Here is a 26,929-nt window from a genome sequence, read left to right on the forward strand (position 1 = left end):
CACTTGACTGAAGTTTTTATTCACAGATTTGCACCTCCCCACAAACTGAGTGTGTGCGTGTGTGTGTGTGTGTGTGTGTTAGCTGTTTGCCTCTTGTAGTAATGGACCAGGATAAACTTTGGACTGATCTCTTGATGTCTCAAGGATTTCATTATTTTAGACAGGCAGGAGCCAAACAGAACTGGTAGTTTCCACCTTCAGTGTATAAAGGAATTGTTCGACTTTTTTTCCTCTCTCGCTTTCTTGCTGAGAGTTAGCTGAGAAGAACAATACCATTCTCATTTCTGTATGCTAACCATGACGCTACAGCTAATTATTATGAATACCACTGTTTTTCTTGGCAAGCCACGCCCATCTTAGCAGCGATAGCGACGTGGTTAGGCAGATGGTTGAGGTTAGGCATTAACTTTAAGTGGTTAGGGTCAGGATAGCTCATAGGTCAGGGAATATGACCTGAAAAAATGGGGTTTCCGGAAACAGGAAAACAGTTCAATTCAATTCAATTTTATTGATGGTGTCAAATTCAAAGTTATCTCAGGACACTTTACAGATAGAGTAGGTCTAGACCTTCCTCTATAATTTACAGAGACCCAACCATTTCCCCAAGTGCATGAATTTAATGTGACAGCGGCAACAGCAACCTCAAACAGAACCTGGCTCTAGGTGGGCGGCCATTTGCCTCACCAAACAAAATCTACATACCAGCACCTCTGAAGCTCAATAATTAACATGTTTTATCTTGTTTGTTTAATCTGTACAAAAAACAAAGTGTAAAAAAGACTCTAAGTAATCCGGCCAAGAAATAGTCCGGTGCATAACCCCCCCCGTAAATTTTTTAGCTATGCTAGTGGCTCTATGAATGGCAATAATGAACGCTCTGAAATTTTTGTACAGACATTAATGGTCTTGACAACTATTGGATTGTAATGAAATTGACTACAGATATGAACTGTGTCCAGAGGGTGAATTGTAATAATGTTGGAGATCCCTGACTTTTCATCCAGTGACATCATCAGGTCAAAACTCTGTCCAATATATTGATTATTGCTTATTAGCAAATGTTAGCACGCTAACACGCTAAAACTAAGATGATGAACCTGGTAAACATTATTCCTACTAAACATCAGCATGTGAGCATTGTCATTGTAAGCTTGTTAGCATGCTGACGTTAGCATTTAGCTCAAAGCACAACTGCTAGCATGGCTTCAGACTTGCTACACTTCGTTACTGTCTTTATGCAAAACTAAGCCAACAGGCTGGTATTTAACAAAAAGACACAAGAGTGGTATCTTCTCCTCTAACTCTCAACAAGATGCCAACCTGTTGAGCCAAAATGATGCAAGCTACATTACAAATATTGACAGATAAAATAAAGAAAATAGCTACTTCTACAAAAACCTACTTAAGTGTTATAAAACAAACATTAACAAAAATATATAAAACTTTCAAAAGTTTTGAAAGCGTAAAAAATGTACACTTGTGTCACCATGGTAAAACTGATAACGTAAGTGCAAACAAATGTTTTTTCTACAGGTAAAACTAGCTATGCGGGAACATTGCTCAGATACATTAGTTGATAATGTACAGTGACAGTAACACTAGAAGGACTATTGTGGTACTGCTCTGACTAGTACGCATGTGCATGAGAGATAAATTACAGTTGGCTGGCATCTGAGGTCCTTGTCAAATGGCTTGAAGGGGTTCTGGGGAGTGGGACGCCCTCACCACACAGTCCCTGATGGTTGTTTTTCCCTTTGGTCCATTGACTACATGATCTGAATGGGAAAGCTGGAAAGTCCAGTGATCCTAGAAAAGAGGGAGGCCGTGTCAGAAATAACCTGGAGTTGTGTTTTCCTTTTTTATTATGCCTGAGTAGAGCGATGAGCACTTACCACAAGGAAAATATCAGTTCCAGCCCTCTTGTCCGCTGTGGAAAAAGAGAAAATCAAATTATTTTCAGAAAAGTCCAAATGAAAACACAGTAGTAGGAAACTATTTTTTATCCTGACTTTTAACTGTCACTGCCTTTACTGTGATAAGATTGTGGAAGAATAAAAGCAACAAATACAAATTCCAGATGTAAATTAATATATGTCATGTTTCTGTTGCTTATTGGTTAAGCGTATGATGCATTTTTGGTTACAAAAGATAACGCCGTATCATGCAATATTAAACCATGTTATACGCCTCCAAACCAAATCATACCATTCAAGTTCCCATAGTGTTTAAATTGTGACAAGGCAAATATAAACTATATGAGCAGAAATTGACTTTGGTGCGAAAATCTTCAGATCTACAAGGTCAATGGAGAAAAAAAATGATGGTATCATCTATACAGTAATTTTCTTTGCAAAACATTATAGTTGGAGATTCCGTCAAGAAGTAGTGTTAAAGGATAACTGATGTGTTGCAAAAATGTGTATCAGCCATTACTTGACTCCATCTCTGACACCTCATCTTAAAATAAATTAAATAAAGGACTAGGTCTGTATTCATGATATCTTTGTGTGCAAGTTTTTTTACAGCCCACATAACAGCATGTCAAGCACACAAGTTAACACTGTGTTACCACAAAATGCAAAACCCAAAAATCAGTCATATCTACACACAATTTGGATACAGGACACATGCCAGCGTCAGGTGTAAAAGGGATCTTCAGCTTGAACCAACTCCATCAGGAGAATATTTTCCTTGTTGAGTCCCAATGTTTGAATGGACATCGTCGGTTAAAAGAGACAATGAGGATGGATGGAAGGATGAAGAAGACAAGAAAAATAGAAAGAGGAAGAAAGTCTCCTAGGTGAAATCAGACTGATGATGATTAAATGGCTGTTGGTTCTCAGATGGTTTTAGATGTTTGTTATCGTTGTTGGATGAGGGTTAGTGGAAAGTTGTAACTGACCAGTACCTCATCGACGAGTTCCTTTGGGTCACCAGTCGGAGTAGCTCGGGGGAGCAGAAGCCCGAGGGAACCGGGTCAGAGTGTCGTAATAGGGAGAGCTACATGTACACACACACACACACACACACACACACACACACACACACGTATGGGGAATTCTTTATAAACCTAACATCCGTGGAGAAATGTAGCAAATGTTGCACTGTCTGCAGACTCTGAAAAACACCCCTCCACCAATTAACACCGTGGCATGCATGCAAGCAGAAACACTGCTCGTACCTGACCACAGCGAGGTCTCTGCGGATATCACACATGTGTTCACCATGATTACCTGTATTACCCATACTGCAACACAAGAGCGAGGGCAGACAGGTGAGAAAGAGAATGGGAAGACTCCGCTGAAAGCAACACGGACGGAGTCACCCTCAGAGTCAAAGTCGAAAGAGAGGAGGACGACGCAGGAGAAGATGATGAAATGAGGATCCATACAAAGAGAGGAAGACCATGCTTGTGATTTCTGATGGGAAAAAGTACGAAAGATGTGGAGAGATCCAAAGTCAAAGAATCCCATACCAAACAAGGAGTGTGCACGTGGAAGAGGACAGAAAGGATGCATGAATAGTGGTCAAACATCAAAGTGCAACGAGCCACGGGTAAGAAGAGCTGGAGAGAGAGCGGAAATAACAGGAGGAGAAAATATGAGGAGAATCAAAGGCCATGAAAAGGAATAATGACAGAGAGAAGGAAAGAAGATGATTAATTAATTTTGTTTTGATGTACAGAAAAGATTCAGAAAAACTACGAGCAAAACTAACAACATTTCTGTCTGTGGCTATACAGCATGTAAACAATGTGTGTGTGTTTGGACTCACTCTTCAAAGACGTCCTCTGTGTCCATCCTTCGGTAATACTTGGCCAGTTTGACGGAGAAGATGATACTGGGGATCAGAAGGATACAGCAGCCGCCCAGACCAAACCAGAATGTGTTCTGAAAAACACATTTACAAGTAGTCTTTCAGTTAACCTTTGATCCATTCCTGTAACACTCAATTAATACTAATACCTCTAAAAAAAAAGAGTTTTAATGCTAAAATAAGTAGTCCACTGACTGAGTAGTTGATGAAGTAATTCATTTAAAAATGCTGCTCTGAGCTGCTCAAATACAGTGATAGGAAGAGTTTTCACATCCTTTAAAGTAGTAAGTGAAAAGTAGCAATAACAGGGTATTGTACTTGATGTATCAAAAGTAAAAGTACTCATGCAGCAGAATGGATCCTTCTAGAGTAATATATTAGTATGTATTATATTATTGGGTTATTTGTAATGATACATTTTAATCAGCATTTTAATGTTATAGCTACACGAGGTACATAAATCGTTGGGTAGTTTGATCTATCTCTGCACGATCACTTATGGACCACATTTTGTATGTCAAATCTGTAAAGTAATTAGTAGTAACTACAATTTACACATTCAGTAAGAAAGTGCCATATTTGCCTCAGAAATGTAGTGAAGTATAAAAAATTACAAAATGGTAATTGTGCAGTATACAAATGTAAAAGTTCTATTTTTCTCTATTTTATATGATTGTCATTGAAATATCTTTTGGTTTTGGACTGTTTGGATGTCTCCATTTTTCTTAAGACTTAAAAGAGTAACAAAATAATGGACAGATTAATTGATAATGATATCGTTAGCTGCAGCCCTACAGATTTCACATGATGGCACATGGATGCACAAGAAATGTACACATTACGAGCTTTTTATATACAGTCTATGATTATGAGGCACAAATAGGACAGAACATATAAATATAAACACGTGTGAATGCACACGCATGCAGCACATACAGCACAGTGGCTGCAGGCACTGCTGGAGCGCTGATATATAAAAAAAAAGTCACTGTTTATACTGACCACAGTCTGTGGCTTGTTTGAGCTTTCATTAAACTCTCACAAACTCACATACGATATATAGCTGATATGTAAATATAACATTTTACAACCCCTTGGGTCCGGAGTGAAAACAGTGAAGAATCTATGTGTATGTAACTCCCCGACCTGCCTTAAAACAGACTCTACCTCATCTCAGTGTCTGTGAGTGAGTGTGTAGGAGACTTGAGAACATACTGTTCTTGTACAGTATGTGTGGCCGAATGACTCCACAGTCTTCATCGCTCCCAAAAACCCAGAGCTCCCTCAAACCGTCAAAGAGCCGTTTATATTTCTAGTTGAAATCCAAATACACATGGGGGAACATGTATTGTACATACAGCTGTGAAATGAATCAGTGTACCTTTGCAGCCTGCCGCACACGCACACGCACACGCACACACACACACATGCCTTACCACTTACCACTGAATCAACTATGAAGCTGCACGCTACTATCTCCATACTGTCCACAATGTTACTGATGGGTTTACACTGGGCCACCTCTGCAGTCAACTGTAAGGGAAAAATACACAAAAAAACCCAAAGAAAAGATTACAGTGTATGTATGATTATGAGTATGGTGTAGCAGTGGAAAGATAATCTCTCCTCAACCTTCTTATTAGAATTTTTGAACTGTTAAAATAATCTGGTACCAATCGAGACTTTTAAAAACGTCTGTAATCCACTGAAACCTGAACATCCTGTTGACTCTAAAGAGGGTTTTACTGTTCATTGTTGTAACTATCATCAATTCTAAATCCAACACTACATGAACATGTTTTCCTTTTTCAGTTGAGTGTTTTGCCCCTCACAATTACACTCTTCTCTTCTGCTGACACTAGCTAGGTTCCTATCTAAATGTAGCAAACTTTAAATACATTTTCTGAAAATCAGCTTAAGAAAATACTAATTTCAGCCCGTTTCCATCCACAACTGTTAATGCAAATATCAGGAGCTGGATCATCGAGATAAGCAAGAGGTGGAGAACGAGCAATGAGATGATGTAATCAAAAGAGCGCCAGTCGAACCCCAAATAGTGGGGAAAAAACTGTAGGAAACATCATGTAAATATGGCATTTATGTTTGTTTTATGTATTCATTTAAGGAAGGTTACAATCTCCTCATCACTCCAGGGTGTTTTTACACGCAAATTCTAAATGTGCCTATGGAAAAGGCACCCAATGTCTCTACTGTAAATCATATAAAAAGGAGACATCAATACTAAAAAGTGGTAGTATACTCACCGAGTTTTTAACCCATTCTCTGTACTGTTTGAAGTAACCCTCCAAGCTCTGTATGTAGCCCTTTGTTTCCTAGACACCAACAGAGAGGAAAACATGTCAACAAATGTGTGACTGCAGTCGGTTGGGGGTTGAGGGTTGAGGGTGTGGATTTGTAAGGTAGAGTAAAATACTGACTAATTTAATACAGTCTAGCAAGAGTATCTTAAAGTTGCTATTGTAGTGCTATTAATCAAGCTTGGATTGTAATCAAATAAGTTGCTGTTGTTAAGTGTGGTTATTTCAAATGTCTGCTTTAAATCACAGAAAATGGAGCTGAGGAATTGATAAAAAATTAGTTTTTAGATGAATACGCCATTTAATATCATCTGATCGTCATCGTCTGAAGCAACAAATGGTGCAAGAAATAAAAAGGAAGATGATCCACATTTGCTCATGTCCCTCATATAATACTGTTTGTTGTAATTTTTTATTTCTTTTTTTATACCCGTTTCACCACATGGGAGGCGTTATGAGTGATGAGGTACTCTGCTGCATCGATGGCACTCAGGATATTCGTGACCTTGACCTAAAAGAGAGAGAGAGAGAGAGAGAGAGAGAGAGAGATTAATTTGAATAACAAAATGACAGTATAACAGTACTACTGTAGTGTTTCGTTTGTTTCCTCACCGGCAGGTTGTTGGACATCCTCTGTAGTTGCTTGATACTCTGGCTCAGTGTACTCTGTATGAGGAGACAAAAACCCAAATTGGTACCGAACAAAGCATCACTGCGTGTCTGAATTATTCAATTACCAAATATCACGTCACATTAACATTAACAACACTGCTACCACAAACACGACAAAGAACACTGTTATATTGCAATGTATCAACAGTGGCTTACCCGCGCTCTGACATATTTCTGTGACCATATAACGGACAGAAAAAAGATAGAAAACAAGTAAAGTTGAGGGGAGCAGCTAGCAAAGACAAATGTTGACTAATATTAAGTTTTTGGGATCTGATTATTTAATTTCTTATAATATCTTATGATATATATTTTGATATCTTTTTGCGTAGTTTGCCAGAAATGAGAAATAAGGGACACTGTTTTTGTCGCATATTATCTGCAATTTTAAAAGCATAATACAAAATGCTCCAAGAGGCGGCACAAGATTGTTCCTGCTACTAAGAAGCTGAGTCACTTAAAGTAAGATACTGTATGTTAATTTACTTTGTCAGTAGAAGAAAGGACATATGAGAGGATATGTGTGCACATGTGCAGTATGAAGTATAGTTGTTAAATGGGAGAGATGATTACCATTGCTTGCAGCATGGGAACCACCTGTTCTCTGTGAATCTGTCTGATACTGCTGGCGTGTCCTTTCAGTGCGTTCTCCAGAGCACCACGTGGCTGTAAACACACACACACACACACACACACACACACACACACACACACACACACACACAATACAGTTGTTTGTTGCAGTTAAATCTTTAGGATATATAGGTACTAAATATTAACTCAATGATTTATAATTTGTTCCTTCCTTCCTTAGAAATACATGCACACACTAATCCTTCTGTGGTACTGTATGTCCCATGTGCCTTTAAATGGCACACTTCCTGTACTATGTACTATGCAAGTACCATTAATGTGAGTGTATATGTGTGCTCAGGGTGAATGGGCAGCTTGTTCACACAAACTGAGCACGAAGCAAAATCATTTTCCAGAGAAGCTAGTCCAACTGTATATTTGGTATGTTTTTTTGTTTTTTTTTGCGATCAACTTTACATGTACTGTATGTTAACAGACATACAAAACAAATTCCACAATATGTGACAGGCAATGTCAGATGGCGCACATAACAGAGAAACACAAACTGAACAAGAACATGGTATGTTTGTTTAAGAATATTTTTTATCTCATTCCTACAGTCTACAACATGTTAATTTTGCAGTTGAATGATAAAAGCAATTAAGCTGTTGCTGTAATTTGTTGGTACGATGATGATGACTCACCAGTTGGTCGGCCTGAGCCTCCAGGTCAGTGGAGAAGGACAGGAGATCCACAAGAGTGACTCCCTTATTTACCTAAAGCAACAAAACAAAGACATTCACTCGTAAAGCAGGGATCATATCGTTTTAGATTCCCTCACTTTGCACAGCTTTCAGTTTTCAGTTTATGGTTTGCTAAGTTTTATTTAGGTGTCAGTCTGGATTTGGTGGAAATGCAAAGTTTTACAACGCATGCAATCTGAGTTAGAATTTGAAGAAAAGTCTCTGCCCAAAATGAATTAACTTTTCACCATCATTATTATTTTTAACAAAAATTATAGCTGGAAACATTTTGTTTGTATGTATCTTTTTTACAAGTGAATATGATTAGAAGATCATTTTTTTGTCTAAAATATTATTTCAAATTTAATTTCATATTGCTTACTTATGTTTAGTTTATTATAATAACCTTGACACATATGAGCGACAATCACATACAAAGAGAACCACACTATGACTGTTTATCACCGGTGTGGAAAGCGTATTATTAATTTACCCTCACCCTAACCATAACCTAATTCTAACCCTAATCCTAAAACCAAGTCTTAACCCTCAAACAGCCCTTTGAAGTTGTGAGGTCCAGCATTTTGGCCCCACAAAGCTGTCCGGACACACACACACACACACACACACACACACACACACACACACACACACACACACACACACACACACACACACAAAAACACACACACACACACACACACACACACACACACACACACACACACACACACAAAAACACACACACACACACACACACACACACACACAAAAACACACACACACACACACACACACACACACACACACACACACACACACACACACACACACACACACACACACACACACACCTCAGCCAGGTAGGCTTCATAGTCGATCTCTCCGACTCCAGAGTTGGCGAAGTTTATGAGGTTGTCTCTGCCGGCCTGCTCCAGCAGCATTATGTCCTGCAGGTCCACCTGCACACTCTCAAACACTTTGGCCAGATCCTTGTTGTACTGTTGTAAAACACACACATATAAACTATATAAGTTACCATTCATCTTGCTCCACCAATGCATCAGTAACACAGATTCACAGATCAGCATTTCCTACACAGTAAACTGTTACTAACCACAGTTCTGTTGAGGAAGGAGTTGATGTTGAACATGGTCTCCAGCTGCAGAGAATGGTACAAGCCGTTGTTTTCATGGCAGTCCCTACGAGACAAATACAGTATGGTCACACACTGAAACTCCTCCAGTGTAAATGTATGTGCATTTGTGTGGCTCATTATTTTAGTTTTTTTTTTATTGTGGGAATTCATTAGTGGTTATTTTGAGCAGAAAAAAGTAATTTGCAGCAGAAAAAACAGCTTACACATTTTTAGATGTGCAAATACGTATAGGTGAGTCCAGGTGAAAAAAAAAACACAGTTAAAAAAAGCATGAAGCTTTATGTACAGTATGTACAATATTAGTTGTTGGTATGTTACCTGTACAAGCTTCCCAAAGTCAAGTCAATGTTTGGATTCTGAAACAGCATTCCAGGAAGGAAGTTCTTCTTGGCGGGATGAACAAGGAATGGTGTATCTATGATCTACACACAGAGACACATACACAGGCATTTTCATCAGCACAGAGCCACAGTGTTGTCCGTTATGTAACACGATCCCGCTCCGATAAAACTCCAAGATAAACACAGAGGGAGGCAGAGAGCACAGTTAAAATAAGATGATTCAGGAAGTTAGAGAGTTTGTTTCCAGCACCTTGAATAGCTGTCGGTTAGCCAGCGGTTCACAAATCAACTTCTCAACGTTGCCACCAACAACAAACAAGGTGGTCACGATGGCCATCAGCACCCACGCGAAGATAAAAGAGAAGCCCACCCCACTGAAAGAGCAAGAGACAGAGTGTGTGAAACACAATCACACAGAAACATCAGTAGGAACCTGCTAAGAACAACTTTTTACTGGCAAAATGCACTATTCAGCAAGGGCAAAGCATCTAAGTGTGTATGAAACTAAACTATGGTATGGACTTGATCCATTTAGTCCTTTGACATAGACTATACTACTATGTGTCAGTAACAAGTCTCTACTACATCTTAGGTGATTTTCATTAATGTATGAATTACAATCTATAAATAACGTTCTAGTCTGGAAAGAGATGAAACAAATGTTCAACCCTACAAACATCTACCTGTTGTCACTTGAAATTAGCTGAGCATCAACTTGACAGTTCAAATAAAGTTTTACCAAACTATTCAAATGTTACCGTCTCAGTCAGTTACCAGTTTGATTGTTTGCCCTTATTGTCTTTAGAATCTAAAGACATATTTTACCTTGTGCTACTTTATGGATTTGACAAACTCCTGCTCAATCCTTGTCTCTAACGGTCTTATATTTCCCTCATTATCTATCTTTATGTACCTATGCTACAGTAATAAACCTTTCTCATAGCAGACATTTTGACTTGGCAGAGTAGGAAAAACACAGGTGTATCTAAAATCATTGATTATGGCTTTGTTTCATTCAGGTGTACCAGAAATATAAGTAGCAGTGTATGCACAATAGCAGGACCCTGGAACTGGTCCACTTACATGGATTGTAGCCAATATCATTGTTATAATTTACACATGTATTATGAGTCAAAATGTATGCTTTGAAAAGGTCTAGGATGTGTCTGAAAAAGCACTTCCCATTTACTATATAGTGGACTATATTTACTGTCTGCCACTTTATTTAAACGTGGCTATTTAGCGTCCATTATATAGAGAGTAATAAATGAGTAAATGAGGGAGATATATCAGACGCAGCTTTACTCTCTTTTCAGTTTGTTGTCTTGGTAACATACGCCATTAGCAGGTTGCCGCCGGTGTTTGATAGGCAGCCTCGTGTTGTTGGTGTAGCTTGCTTGTCGTAGCCGCAGGCGCCGCACAGCAGTCCGAGGGTGTTGAAGGCCAGGACCAGGACAACCATGCAGAGCGCTGCCACACACCCGATCCACCTGCGCCAGAAACACATACACACGCTTAAAGGTTGTTGTTTGTGAGGACACTGTATTGTATTGACCATACTAACTAACCATAACATTGTCATCATTCTAACATTAAACCTGCAATAACTGTTTTGTTGGCCAGTTGGGGGCAGTGGAAACAAATTGGGAACACAACATTGATATATCATATCATCACTGTATAAATTAATATGTAGCACTTGTTAGCAACTGATCGCTTATTTACACATACACAAAGCAACATTATCATTCATTTGGAGTTGTGTTTCTGGCCACCTGTCGGTAAATGTAAACGTCTAATATTCACTCTCTATTAACTCTGTTTTGGTCTCCAGTAACTCCTAAGGGAAATATCTGGCTCTTTAGCTGCTAAATGTTCCACTATGTTCAGCTGTTACTCTAACTAACTTTGTCTGTCTGCTGTTTGGTGCTGAGAAGGTAGTGTGAAGTATTTTTTGTTTTATAAAAGCTGTGAGATTGAACCAAAGTGGGCCGAACAGCAAACAATGAGCTAAAACTTGCTATAAAGTTCCATAAAGCCGAAGGGAGCTGTAGATTCGGGTGATAAATATATTTAAAATATTATTAAAATATTGATCATAGACACTTTAAGCCTAAATCAAGTCTTAACCCTAAAATAAATAGTTAACCTTGTGAAGGCCAAATTCTTATCCCTTCAGATGGGAAGTTTGTCCCACCTAATGTGACAGATTTGTGTTCCCACGACCTGATAAATAAATGTACACAAACAAACACATATGCACAAACCTGTAGAAATCCAATTGGTCAACCTGTGAATAATAGGACTCAATGTTTTTTTGTCCTTGGTTGAGGAAATTGGTGAAATTGACCAGAGACTCTTGCACTGGGAACATCTTGGAGAAGCTGTTGATCTCTGTGCCAATCTTATCCAGCATACCTTTAACTCCTGCACACACACAAACAATAAAGACAAACAAGAAATCAGAACGCAACATGAATAAGTGGTGTTTTTTCTATATCAATTAGAAGGCCTGTGAACTCAGAGGTGACAACATAGAGAAAGGGGGGTTCTAACAGAAAGTGAAAAGAGACAAACAAGGACTTACGAGGTAGAGCTGTGGTTTCATCGTTCACAAGTACGCAGGGTGAAGGTGAGAGAAGGAAAAATATGAAAGTGAAAGACTACAGTCAGACTTAATCTCATATAATTTGTAAAAAAGAAGGGAAAACAGCTATTTGTTAGGCAAACTAAATACACATGCATACAGTACCACACACACACACACACACACACACACACACACACACTTGTGTACCTGAGACAATGTTTTTAGTTTGTTCATGAACCAGTTTTGGCGTATCATTAAAGGATGAGTAACCCTGGTGGCGGAAAGTAAGAGAGAAAAGAGGATTTAGAAAAAGATTTTGAGACGAACATTTTTGAACCAGGATTTGTTTCGTAAGAATATGATGGGTGAAAAAGAAAGTGACAACATAACCAGTAGGATGATGAAGAGCTGGAGACAGAGGCTAACCTTTTGTACAATGTTGCTGAGGTCTGTTTTCAGGACGGTATTGACATTGGCCAAGGCATGACTGACATCTGGCAGCTGACAGACAGAAAGAGAAAAACAGGGAAGATTAGTTAAAATATGGCACTTCAAATGCCAGTTTCCATTATTTTCAGGTTCTGATTGTCAGACAATCTTTAGTTTCTCGGTACCTCGGAGAAGTCAGCGTTGATTCCCAACTGGGCCAGCGTGGAGCGGATGGTGTTGCAGGTGTGGGACACAGCTCCATTAGTGCAGGCAGGGTCTGATAAGGTGTTGGACAGAGAGGCACGCTCCCCTGATAGACTGGCCTGAAGTTTCGCCGTCCCCTCCTGAAGAACCTCCAAGGAGGAGCTGACGTTCTCTAGGGCCTCTTTGGTCTCCCGCATGGCTTCAGGAGAGAGAGGGAGAATGAAATGGAATAAAGTTAGCATTTTCATTTTACTTTTACTACAATATTCCACAATAGTGTGTTGTTTTATATTGTCAAACTGGTAAAGCCTTATACTATGTATATTAATATACATTCACAATTCACGCAACCACCACAGAACTACCCAAATTATAAAAACAACACTGAATACACAGACCACAGATCAACAATCCACAAAGGAAAACCACATTAGAAGACGTTTAACAGGGTACAACAGTGCTTCAGATCAGCTCTGATTACCTTTGATGGCATTCTCAACTTTTGCTTTAGATAAAAGGAAATGCGAGGCAATCAAAGAGGAAAAATGAAAGTTAAAAAATGGTGAGAATATTCCCTTAAAAAGGCACAAAGGGATTCTGCAGAAATAAAATCACAAGAGAGAAAACTGAGTGTAATAAGAAATCAATATAAGTGTGGCAACAATTCACAAAAATAATGATTAGATATATGTTGCAATGGTGTTTTCAGTTCAGCAGAACAACAATTTCAGTTTATATATGCTACAAGTTTTGAGGTTTTGTGAGCATCTTATGTAACACACAAAACATGAACAGCATTTTACATAAAAAAAAAAGAAAAAAAAAGTTAATGGCTGATGAGGCTTATCCTTGAATTTCGGCATAAATATCACCCATCATATGTGGTGACAGACAGAAAGAGGAGATACTGTTTTATCAGCACTGCATTGTGATAGATGTACTACGTCTCAACTGTTTGAACTGAACAGCAGGCCGTATTAAAGGCTAATACAGAGTGTGTGTGTTACCTCCTGCCATACGCAGCGCAGTGTCCAGCGAAGGAACCACCTCTTTCTCCAGCTGACTGTGGATCCTCCCACCCAGCAGAGGTCCAATGTCTGTCGGGAAACACAGCCAGATCAGACAGTTTTATGACAACACTAGTTATATATTACTACTGTAGGTAAACACAGCGAGCTACAGGCAAACAACGTGAGAGACATTAAACAAATACTTTATGTGAACAATCTGTGGTCAACTTACTGTCGAGGTCTGACAGGACTTTGTTCTTTGCTGTGGTGTACTGGGCTGTTAGGTATTCAACTTGCTGCAACAGAAAACACATGTACATTCACTAACTTTTGTTTTTATTGAATGTGTCTTTTACATGGCATATGTGTGTGTGTGTGAGGGCATACCGCAGGTGTGTTGTTAGCAAATGTCTTCAGGTCTCTCATATTGGTGTTGATGAGCCGCCGAGTGCTCTTAATCTGGGTGGTGACATTATGGTTCGCAGCATAGGCAATGAGTACTCCCAGACTGAAACACACACACACACACACACACACACACACACACACACACACACACACACACACACACACACACACACACACATAAAGTAAAGTAAAGAAAGCAGCAGTATTCACCAGCAGAGGGCAGCATGGCTACATTAAGATGTATTTCTGCAGCATGAGCTTCAAAAAAGTCACTCACTGAGACATGACATGACTGGCCTGCAAAGTCTCATTTCTCAGCTACATACATCTCTTTATGTATATAACTCTGGTTTCTTCACAGTCAAGGTTTTTGATTCCACATACGTGTCAACAAGACTTTCTGATAAACAAAAACTTTGTCCAGATTGTTGCAGATTTTTAAGTTATTTAATTTGAGCAGAAAGCAAAGATTTGACTGAATGTCAATTGAAAGAGAAAAAGAAAGAACCTTCTGTGTGAGAGATTATAAAAGAATCATAATAACAAAACCGGATCAGATAATATCGCCACATCTCCATATGGCCACAAAGTGCTTTATGTACTCATATATACGTGTGGGGGTGTGTGTGTGTGCGTGCATGTGCGTGTGTGTGTGTGTGTGTGAGCATGCATGTTTGTGATGTGAAAGCACTCATTCAGACAGAGAGGCCTCTCACATGCAGCCAAGTGATATCAGTAACAACTAACTGTCCTGCACAGTTTGGATCGTATTTCTCCGACTGTGCACCAGTCTTCTACACTGCAGGTATGATCCAGTCTGTGTGTGAGCAGATGTTGTGAAAGGGAAACTCCAAAGATTTTACACATCTAAGTGTGCTTAGAGGTCTTGTGGAGTACTACACCATATGGGAAAAAAAAGTTTTATAAAGCCTTTTGTGGCTCCAACGGGAGCTCTGTGAAATCTGATAACTTGCCTCAAGTGACGCCACTTACGGTCAGTTGGGGCGGAAGACTACAAGTTTCTAAATTTAAAAAATTGAGGTGAAGTTAGAAAGAGGTGAGGTTACCAGACCTCTGTAGACCGCTCTTCATCTCTGCGGCTCGAGGCTACATTATCCGCTACTAGCATAACACACCTGAAAACCCCAAAACTATTAGCGGTCACGTTGCATTATGGGTAATGTAGGCACTAGGTTTTGACAAGGAAGAAGAATGTGTGGAATAAAAAAGACAATATATCTGGTTCGGCTGCATCACTTTGAGCACTCTTTTAAGAACCCACATGGAAACACACACCCCTTGGCTTTTGCATAATTTGTTGCGCTACAAAATAATTTTACAATAAAATGATGCTTGCTATTGATCTAGTATCACTGAGTAATCAGAAATTTCTGTTATTTTTATGAAGCTCGTTGTAGTGACTTTTTAGTCAATTTAAGTGTTATTTGCCTTTAATACAGTGATGGCAGGAAAATGAGAGAGATGCAACACAGGTCTCTGGCCAGACACCAACCGAGAATGTTGTGACTCTGACTCCGTGCGGATTTTCTAAGACCTTCTTTTAATCTTGTCATACTGCAGCATTTGAAAAAGTGCAGCTGGCGTTCAGGTCCGTGCCTTTAATGTGGCCTTGAGTGGCAGACCTATATTTCACTTCCACAACAGGTTACTTTTGGATCTGCAACTTTAAGTTTAGTATATTTCGTATAAGTATATTGGGAAATATATACATGTCGAGGTACAGTATATATTTAAATACTTTTCCAGTATTCAGCAAAGTATTTCCAAAATCAACAACTTATTAGAATGCAGTAATCAAGTATGCACACAGTGAGAACAGAATCACACTAATAATACCTTCATTTATCTCATGAAAAGAAAAAAGTAATCCTCCTAGTGATGATAAATAACATGATGATAAAGACTGGAAAGAAGATGCACCGACTCACATGATGAAGATGGAGGTGGCGACGAGCGAGGCGGTGTAGAAACCTCTCTGACAGTCGGCGTTCTTTCTTTGTCTCTGGTGCATCTCCCCGCCGCAGTTCTCACAGCATCGACACACACAGAAACACATCCCTATGATGGGGATGAGGACCACGAACGTGATACCGATGGTCGCACATGTGAGGAATCCGACCTCGTAGTAGATCCACTGCAGGAGGAGAGGAATCATACAATCGTCATTCCCTCTCACATAGTCATTTTTGAAAAATTGTAGAGTGTATTACGTATGTAAACATAATGTTGAGGAGTTTACCTGTAGTAACAGGACCACATTATCTGGCTGTGACCCCATAGCACGTACACACAGACGCATGCAGAAAAACAGGCACATGTGCACACACACAGACAACAAGCCGTAGCAAGAGGAAAGAAAGACAAACAGGACAAGGTCAGTGTGTCAGCCAAGAGATTAGGAGGCAGCAGAATATCAATTTTTAAAGAGGGATGTAAAGACAACATCAAGTGTCAAGATAGAAAAATTATTTAAAAAAGGTATAATTACTGCAAACAAGTTACAATCAGTTATCACGTAAATTAAACGTACCTTTCTCCATTCTTCTATTTTGATTCCTCCCATGTTTTGTTGAATGACTTTAACAATCATCTCTGAAAAAAAAAGAACAGATAGGTAAGTACACAAGTTCAATCGCAGAAATAGTCCAACAGAATTTTAATCACAACACTGTTTTTACAGTTAGTATACGGTTTGTACGTGACTCATCTGCCAATTTCACAGACAATCAAATACACTTCCGGTATAACATTTGACAAGCTACGCTAGAGTGAAAAATCCATTTATCTGTTCATGAGCAGACAACAGATTATGAGGATTCATATTTTAATTTCCGAGGATAGTATTGCGAATGTATTTCCTCATATATTTAACAGCTGTGTGTTTTGGTGGAAGCTATTTGAACCGTGTAGTTTGTCAATGAGGACTGTAGTTCAGTCCAGCTGTCTGTGTGTTTATATAGGTCAGCCAACACTAAGCCTACCTGCCTGGATTGTGACTCACCCAGACTGTTACTCAGCATGTAAACACAGATTCTTACACACACACACACACACACACACACACACACACACAGTGTAGGAAATTTCAAACATATTTCGGGGGGGGGCACTGTCTAAAAAAAAAAATCAGGGTTTTGGGGGCTCTTTTAAAAAATAGTAAAGTTGCTGTCTTTTAATGTATAATGAGCCCGGATTAAATATATATATTCAAAATCTTGGGGGAACTTTATTATCTTATATCGTTATTGAGATATGAAAGGACCTATATTGGAAAAGATTTTGCCCAGCCCTAATACACAGTATACCAAACAGGGAGTGTTTAATGAGAATTTTATGTGTTTTCTTTTGTTGAATGATTGGCTGCAAAGCAACTTTCTCTAAATCATGTGAGGTTTTAAGTCTGTGCTTTAAAAGTAAAAATGTCTGTGAATAAGCCTTTCTGGTGAGTAAAAGGAGCTGAGATTTTGGATGTCTTTTGAGAGAGCATATGGATAATCCTCTCAACACCATCCTCATCTCCTGCTGGGAGGTGGTCTTACTTTTCTCAGAAGTGTTTATAAAACGGGTCCACCTGCAGAAAACCTGACATGTCATTTAGGGTGGAGACATCTCCCTCTTTTAACTCTGCAAATGCAGCATATGAGCACATCTGAGTCATGTAGATGCCACCTGTTGTTGCTCAGGTACTTAGTTGGCATAAGCCACGAGGGCAGTTAAGCTTAGACAGCTTAGTTCAGTGACCCAATATAAGAGGTAGCTACTGTAAACGATGAGGGATAAACGACCATCAGAGTTAGATCTGAAAGGATGAACAGACCATCGCCCAATTTGAACTAACTTTCCTGCTGCAATAGTCAGGATGAGGAACTGATTTCGTACCAACACATGCATATGTTTTGTGGTATTTTCATGTTTTCAGTGACTGTTGTGAAGAGCTACCTTTGATAAACCAACTTTTTTAGTACAGTAATATTGTCGTTAATGAACAGTCTATGTGTGTGTCTCTTCACCTTTTCATAATAAAAGGCCTTAAAAGAAACCCCAGTTGGATCTATTAGTATTTTACTTAAGTTAAACAAGGTGAAGCAAACATTGGATCCACAACAGAACAAACACACACAGGTTCATTCAGGCCACCCTAAGGCTGAAAATGTCAACAGCAAACCATCAAACACTGCTGCTAGTTAGCTGTTGTGATATATAAGGCCAAACCTACAACCCTCTTACTGTAGTGTGTAAATATAGGCTCGCACAATCCCCTACGCTGACCTGCTTTGAGAGATTACTGGAAGGTGTGGACCAAGCCTTATGCAACCTGACAATAAGCTCTACTTTTTACATTAAAGGCCTGATTTAAAGTAAAATAACAGTATCAGCACCACACACACAAAACACAGAAGGCATTTTGCATTTGCTTGACTGCATCCCCCCCCACCCAACAAGGTTCATATTTAATTTCAGAAATGTATTAGCCAACTTGTTCGCTTTTATGGCGCAACTACATAAAAACGTTGCATTTGAAATTATTCAAGCTTTTATATTTTTTAAGAGAAAGCAAGTAGTGATGACAATAGTTCACAAACCATGTTGGTCAGTCTCTGCTCCCTGGACAGTGGAGCTGACTTTAACACTTTGAACTCTTTTTGGAGGAAGCACGTTAAATTCCAGTTAACCTACCGGAGAAATGTACATTTCAGATTACATTCAATGATTTAAAAAACAGAAGACAGCCATGGGAATAAGGTGACCATGGCGGAGTTACTGGTAGAGAAAAGTGCCAAGCAGTGGCTGCCAGTGGCATTCTTTGGGTCATCATCACCCCTTAAAATGAAGCAATGTCTACTTGTGACCCCTCATAACAGGTTGCACGTTTACAGTATGATCTGTGAGCAGTTTAACCAGAGCGTGATTTTCACATCTGAGATTGTATCTAAAAGGAATTGGTTCAAACTGTTTTGTTTGAGGGATTTTTGAGACCTGCAGAGGTAGAACTATCCCCTATGTGACAAGAAAAGAGAGAGAAAAGCCTAAAAAAATTATATACAAACAATATTTGTCCCAGAAACATGTCTCCACTACTTAATAGTTACCACGAAACAGCATATGAACAGACATTGTCTTGATTGAAATGGTTTTGACTAACACTAAGGGGGTGACAAAATGAGATTGTAGCTCTAAAATTTAAAAGAGCCAGGGTCACTCTTTTTCTACAATTTGTATTGTGAGCCACAATGTTAATAGGAAGTGATGTTGTGGGCTGCAGTTCAAAAGGTGATACGACGTAATAGTCATATCAGGTTTGCCAAAGCACAGTTATGTAGCACTTTAAATACTACTAACTGTATGGTATGGTTTTACACAGTATTACCAAAGAACTTACTTCTATGCTCTTTGGTATTACACAAGGCTATGAGTACAGTACATGTATTTTCATGGCATTAGGAGCTAAAGAAAGGTACACAGCCCACTGTGAGCAGGAGTAAAACAACTAAGAGGATTATGTTGTATTTTTCCCTGTTTGCACTTGAAACTTCATAAGGGACTTCCCACAAGAAATCATATTTCATATTCAGATAAAGAGATTGACTGCAACAATTATTTTCATTAGCGATTAATCTGCCCATCATTTCCTTGATTACCGGTAATTTAGTGATTGTTGGTCTTTACATTATCAGAAAACAGTGAAAACCGAAATAGTTTACTACTCTATGATACATCTAAGAATATCAGCAAATATGTGAGAGGCAGGAAGCAGCGAATATGTTTTTTTTGCTAAAAGAAATTACTTAAACAATTAATTGATCTTCAAATTGTTGCCCATCAATGATCAGTTAATCAGTGTGTCTCTTGTTTCAGCTCAACAGGATTGAAGATATATTTAGGATCCCCATTAGTTGATGCAGAACATCATCACTCTTCCTGGGGTCCACACAAAACATAAAAACATGAAGACAGATTAGACATTTGAAGACAAAACAACCAAATGAAATTAAAATCAAGAAAGTATAACTAAGAATATTTTTCTCACAAACATATTACTACTGTATACATATTCATATCCACTTATTACCACTACTTACTATATTAATATACACATATACCTAGAGCTATTAGGTGTTGCTTCACTTGTTTTTTAAAGCTTGCTTTATGTGTGCTTTAGCAATCTGAGCTAGAACTGAGTTCCATGCAACCGCTCGATACAATACCGTGCGTTGCTTTGATTGCGTTGGAGAGATACCCAAAGTACATGCTGCCCAGTTTACTATCAAGAAAAACACACTGAAAGCTCTGTGTTTGCAAATAGTTATATAAAGTGCATGGAAGATGAATGGCAGCTGCAATGTAAGATGCAGATGTGCAAAGTGTTACACATAACTCTTCCTCTGGTCTCTGTTTGTTTGGGCAGCTCTAAAGCATCAATACATGATACACTGGCATTTCTGGAGGGAGCACTTCCTCCCTTGTCTTAAATATCCTTAGCAGACAACTAATTTGAGTGTGATCGGATTTAAGATATGTGCTTCTTGATAAACAACCTGTTTTCAACCAATCACAGTAATTAAGGCAAACAGACAAATACCAGGACTGTGACGCACTTTCAGTATTTGTGTGTATGTGTGCACATTTGTGTGAGTACGTGTGTGTGTGTGTGTGTGACAATGCCATCTGTAGCATAGGTAGCTGTGCAGTGTTAGCATTAGCCCTGTGGATGCTAATCCTCTAATCTACCCTGTGTATATCAGAGAGATAAGACACGGCCTCCTCACAAAGTGAAAGAGTCCAAAATGCTTCTTCATCATAAAAACAACCGTCACACAGATTTGAAAAAGAGAGATGAGCGAATCAGGAGACGGAAAAGCCAGAGCCGGTCATGAACCAGTGATGACCCCTTTAGCAGTAATTCACACTCAGATACAAGCTGCTCCGCTGGAAACCTGAAACAATAACTACATTATATAATATTAATATAACAGGGATTTGTGGAGATTTTGCCACATACTTGTTGTGAGATTGTTCAACCTTAGACAATCCGATTGATTCGACAAGACCGATCAATCAACTACATTTCCTCAGTATACCTAACACTGATTTGCGTTTCTCTATCTTAACCTCAGGTCAACCTCAGCCCTGACCCCAACTCAGTCACCTCTGCAACAGCTACTTATAACCTAACTCAGGCCCATACCTCAACCATGGACAGCAGCAAGAAAACATTTGATGGGGCGACAGAATTCAATGCAAGACTAGTATCAACATAAGATACTGTACCACCAAGAAAATATCAGCGTATTATACTGAAGTATACTGAACGGAGATGTATAGCACATAAACTGAGGAGAAACAACCCTTGTCAGTGAAACCACAGTAATGGTAATATTTCTTTGATCAGTAAATTGTGTTTATGCTGCAATGCTCCAACTTCATGTTCAGTAGCCCTTTTGTAGCTTTTTTTTGTAAAGTTTAATGTTGTATGTTTGCCTGCTACAAATGCTAACTAGAATCGTTTAGCAAGATTTAGGGAAGTCAGGGAGAAAACTATGTAGGTGTGGTCATATAAATTGTGTTTATATGAGTAAAGACCTCTCTATATTAGACAGAACAACATTTTAGAATAGTTGTAGCAGTGTGTGACATTACCTTCAGTTCTTACCTACAATATGTCCGAAACCTGCTTCCCATGGAGGTTGATGCTATGTTCTATTGTGCTGTTTTTCTAATGCTCCAGGACTTGGGTTTATTCTGTGGTTGTATTTTTTCAACCTAACCTTCACAGGATGTAAAACTATGTGGACCAAACCCAAATTACTATTGTCCATAATTCATACCTAATATAAATATTTTTCTAAAAGACTACACTATACACCAAGTCATACCAGTGAGTTAATAACTATTACAACCAGTACTGTTCTACAGGCAACTTAGTGTAAGCACTTTGAACATACATGAGTAAACAGCTTGTGTTATGTCATAGGGCTGGAATAGAAAGTACATTTGTCTACTACATGTAATACTCATAAAAGTACAGGTATGCTCCGTATACAGTGAAGAGAAAGAAAACAATGTGACCCTGGGTGCAGTTTGGGGTACTTTGTAATTTGTTTATAGTGGTAAAAAGCTATTTTGATTTGCATAGTGAGAAATGTTAAATTTCTGTTCCAGTAGAACTACATGAAGCAGGTAATTTAAAAACTAACTGCGTGTCAATCACTGCTCATGCACACACATTCATTCTCCCTTGTGGGGGGAGGGGCTTAGGAGACCGTTTAAAGTAGGAGGTATAACTCAACCAAATACTTCATTCAAAGTATATTAATTCAGTCTCGTATTTATGCCAAAGGCTGTACATACAGCATGATGACATTCTGTAAATACCAGGCTTTGTTTAAAACTGTTTTATCTGTCTTAACAAACATCTTCAAGCTGTTCAAGTAACATGCACAAATACTTCTAATCACAACAATACCTTTTAAGTTTTTGGATTCACAGACAAATGGTTAATAAGGAACGTTTTGTTGAGTTTTTTAGGTAATGAAGTTGGTTTATGGTCATCTGAACTGGCCCAACCGACTGCCTTGCGTAAATGCTGTAAACAGTGTAATAATGAACCTGGAGGTATGTGTGTGTGTTTGATGTGTGTGAGCAACATGCATGATTTTGCATAAATATGATATGTGATGTGGTAGTGTGTGACATGACATCCAGGTGGTCTCTACCTATGCGTGCATGTGACAGTCATCCATACTGGAAAGTCCCTGGCAGTAGCAGCATATGGTCTAGTAGATTAAGGTATTATGCAGTGATGCAGGTGACTGAGAAAGCCTCTTCTAATCGCTGATCTGCTAATTGATTACCCAGCCAGCTGCACTAACCCTGGACACCAAAATGGCAGCAACTTAAAACCTTCAATCCTATTGCACTATGTCATCCTCCAACGTGACCACTCATAGTTATACAGAAGCACACTGCTTTGAGTAGGTTGTAGCCTACAGGGTGGAAAATTAACTTTTTCGTCCACCAGCCAAATGGCTAATGTTCAAAGTTGACCAGCCACGCAATAGATTACCATTGTTTTGTTTCATTTGGCTGGTGAGTGAAGCAAATACCAGCCACTCGCATATTTTACCAGCATTTGGATGGTGGATGGTGCTAATTTTGTACCCTGGTTGTAGCTCTATAGATCCGTCACTGGATTGTACAGGCAGATTGTACTACACCAGGCAGCCAAGAGAGCATCATTCACTGTGTGTTGATCAAGTGACAGACCTGATCACCTTTTAATCACCTCAATAATGTTAAAGCACAGGCCCCCAAGAGGATCATTAATGAGCTATGACAGCTATTGATCCCATTAATGCATGCAGTCCCCTGTGCACTTGCTCTTCTGACCCAGTAGCATTTTAGGGGTGTTTTTTAAAAGGCATGCTTTGAGTGAGCCATTATATGGTACAGATTTACACTCAGAGAGAGAAAACAGATACAGCAGTAGTGTGCAAATAATTCATGCTACAGCGGTGTCTTTGATACTTTCAATGTTTTTTGGACTTTGTTGTTTAGTTTGTGACGTAAAACAGGTCAGTCGGAGTCTGTTGCTAGAGAGATAGCTAGGGCAGTGGTTTCAGGTCAGTTGTTACCCCTCATTACAGGTTATGGCTTGGCAGGTCTGTGTTTCCTTCTCAGATTGTTTCATTTGAAGGATTTTTAAGACCTAAACATGTGTAAATATCCAGTATTTTACAAAAAAAAAAAAGATAAAAATTAGAGGAACAAGTCAGAAGAAAAAAAAAAATTTGTGACAGTAATTTGTATATATTTTTTAATTGCATCCCCTATTTGCAGTGTGATGGACCCCTAAATACAAATCAAACATGTTTTTTGTCCATTCATACTTTATATTGCTATGTTTAATTTGTAATATTTGTAAAACGCTGGACAGATGCCATTATACAGTAACATGGTCATATTGTAACACAGATGCACCTGTCGTTGTGTGTTTTTGGATCAATTTGTAATTTATAACATGCATTTTCATTTATGCGCCAAAACATCTTTTTTGTCATTTATTTTACTATGTACATATGTATCTTTTATTTTACTCCTACTATTTACTGTATACTATGTAGCCTATACATTTCTTATCCTGTACTGAGAATCTGTGGCAAAAAAAAAAATATTATTTGGGGTCACACATTCTGTTTGACGGCCATCAAAGTTTGTGGCCAATAAAAAACATTTGCAGTGACAATAAAGGTCAGTAAATGATGAGTCACAGAATTTAGTGTAACAGGCATTGAATAATTAGGTAGGCCTAGTAGTTTGAGCTTTATGTTTATCCACAATTACATGTAGGCTATCCAGAAGAAAAATGAAAGCCCTGACAGCTGTCTTCATGTGAAAGGAATAAGAAACAAGAGTGAAGATGAAGACAGAAGGGCATGGATGGGGATGAGGAGGGGTGAAGAATAATCTCACCTTTGGGAAAGGGGTTTGGTTGAATAGCGTAGAGAAACGCGTGGACCATGTGGAAGAGGATCCCTATAGGCCCCGGCTCGTAGTAAGCGTGGGTATCATAAACTGCCGCCGGTACAAACCCAAAATCCAACGGCTCCACCGGTGGAGGGGACCGCTGTCTGGGGGGGGCCCCGTCACTCTCATCCGCCTGCTGCTCGCCGCTTGTGGCCCCCCAGCAGAGCAACAGGACGAGCCAACGTGTCCACAACATGGCTCAGAAAAGTCCAGTTTCGTACAAAAAAGAAAAGGTCAAACTCCAAGCCCCGGTCGTATTACAGTCTAGCGGGGGATGGAGAGGGGAGACGGGCTGGTGACTTGAGAGGAGGACACCTGTCCGTCTCGGAGGTTTATCCCTGCAGCTCACAAACAACCGTCCGAAAGAAAACTTTTAAACTTGGCATCCAACGGTCGAGTTTCGAGCAGCCGTTAGCTCCTGGTTTCTCGGTACGGACGCATCGCAGACATTTTCCCGGAGACCTTCGACGACTCAAGAGGACCAATAGCCGAGGATGAGCTCGTTATCTCGGTGTCCTCATTCTCACCGGCCGGCTGCGAGTAGCCTAATCCCGCGTGCACGTAAAGCTCAAGAACGCTCGTGCTCGCTGAAAACTCGCCCGGTGCTTCTGTGGCGCGCAACACGCGCGACACCGCGGGGTCCGTCACCTGTCATCTGTCAGCTACAATGGTGGAAAGCAACTAAGTACATTTATTCAAGTAATGTAGTACTTGTAGTTTACTTGAGTGTTTCCATTTTTCGGCTACTTGATACTTTTACTCCACTACATGTCAGAAGCTAATATAGGCCTACATATTAGTTACTTTCCAGATTCAGATTAAGAATACAATATAGGCCTATTTATAGGGTAATTCACAAATTACCCAGCGATATATAAAATTATAATTAGAAATATAAAAATAATGTAAAATTAGTACCTTCTTGGTACATTTTGGTGGTAATACTTTTACTTGCCTAAATTTTTAAATGCGTGACTTAATTGCAACAGAGTATTTTTAAACGACTATTAAGGTCATAGTCACCAGATTAAGTCACTGTACATCAATATACACACCTCTATCGTTCATTTCATATAAATACATGATTGCTACATAATATTGTTGATCACATTTTTTTCTGTATCATAATGTCACTATTGACTGCAATGATCACACACATTTGTAAAAAGTGCCTGCCTGCTGGTCTGCCTGTAACATTTATGCAGCTAAGAATTGAAGTGTGTTTGCAATTTTTACACCTAGTCACCTATACAGCAGTAGAGGTCAGATAGCATTATGGTGTCTAATGAGAGAATTGAACTAGAAGTTAATCTCAGCGGATCTCTGAATGAATGTGAGGCAGGTCAATAACTCTACTGTGGTCACTGAGCAGCTGACCTTCAGCTCTGATGTTGAATAGATAGACGGTTAAGGCTAGTAAAGTTTTGGCAAGCACACAAGGTTTGAGTTCAAAAAAGGGAAAACACAAAATGTATAGCCTGGTTAGGTCTTTGATATATCAGCACTCTCCTTCATCCTGTCAGCTCCTTGCATGGCTCACAGTCACTTTACATGATACATGACACTACGCTGGTTAAATGTACATGTGAAGTATGTTGCGGTAATCAAGAAAACACAAGTAATGTATCCAGAGGAAAATCATTTATCAGAGTTGGAACCTTGAAATAAAAGTCTCTGAGTGTGAATGACTGTGATGACAGATCCCCTCCAAATGGCCATTCAGGGGGAACAGTGGACTGCAGTGTTTGCCCTGTGAATAGAGCCTGCAGTGACTCCTGAAACACCCGCCACTGTTCCCGTGCTCGCTCTCTCTCTCTCACACAGACACAGACACACACACAGTTAGACAGATCACACGAGAAAGGGTTACAAAACAAAATCTTGTTTTATTCTCCTACCACGTAGGAGATGCATTACATACTGTAGATGGGTTGTACATGAAAATATAAACAATGAAATATCCGAGTCATACGTCTTTAGGTAGTGAGATCCATCCATGCACTGCAAATGATCTCTTTCTCACACTCTCTCACACACTCACTCACACACACACAGACTTAAAGGGATATTTTGAAGTGGGGTTGTATGAGGTAGGCTACTTATCCATAGTCAGTGTATATG

The 26,929-nt window shown here is 39.2% G+C and overlaps 1 protein-coding gene across 8 annotated transcripts; it reads right to left on the bottom strand.

Moving 5' to 3' along the window:
• prom1b (prominin 1 b) lies at nucleotides 1-25,362 on the bottom strand. 8 transcript variants are annotated; one of them, XM_036000109.1, is made up of 30 exons: nucleotides 24,755-25,362; nucleotides 16,815-16,876; nucleotides 16,524-16,550; nucleotides 16,213-16,418; nucleotides 14,243-14,363; nucleotides 14,088-14,151; nucleotides 13,853-13,942; nucleotides 13,327-13,350; nucleotides 12,827-13,044; nucleotides 12,639-12,713; nucleotides 12,420-12,483; nucleotides 12,210-12,218; nucleotides 11,890-12,049; nucleotides 10,960-11,112; nucleotides 9,873-9,996; nucleotides 9,600-9,703; nucleotides 9,240-9,324; nucleotides 8,977-9,123; nucleotides 8,084-8,155; nucleotides 7,380-7,472; nucleotides 6,963-6,980; nucleotides 6,747-6,800; nucleotides 6,565-6,645; nucleotides 6,081-6,149; nucleotides 5,260-5,349; nucleotides 3,775-3,890; nucleotides 3,182-3,247; nucleotides 2,909-3,000; nucleotides 1,893-1,927; nucleotides 1-1,806 (listed from the first exon to the last, which is right to left on the bottom strand). In XM_036000109.1, the coding sequence occupies exons 1-28, from the start codon at nucleotides 25,002-25,004 to the stop codon at nucleotides 2,931-2,933; spliced, it is 2,712 nt and encodes a 903-aa protein (XP_035856002.1). In that variant the 5' UTR covers nucleotides 25,005-25,362; the 3' UTR covers nucleotides 1-1,806; nucleotides 1,893-1,927; nucleotides 2,909-2,930. The 8 variants fall into 8 exon arrangements, with proteins under 8 accessions (XP_035856002.1, XP_035856005.1, XP_035856006.1 ...); XM_036000112.1 differs by lacking the exon at nucleotides 3,182-3,247; XM_036000113.1 differs by lacking the exons at nucleotides 2,909-3,000; nucleotides 3,182-3,247 and adding an exon at nucleotides 3,476-3,565.
• Nucleotides 25,363-26,929: the final 1,567 nt, after the last annotated feature.

Source organism: Sander lucioperca, chromosome 4, assembly GCF_008315115.2.
Source record: "Sander lucioperca isolate FBNREF2018 chromosome 4, SLUC_FBN_1.2, whole genome shotgun sequence".
NCBI lineage: Eukaryota > Metazoa > Chordata > Actinopteri > Perciformes > Percidae > Sander > Sander lucioperca.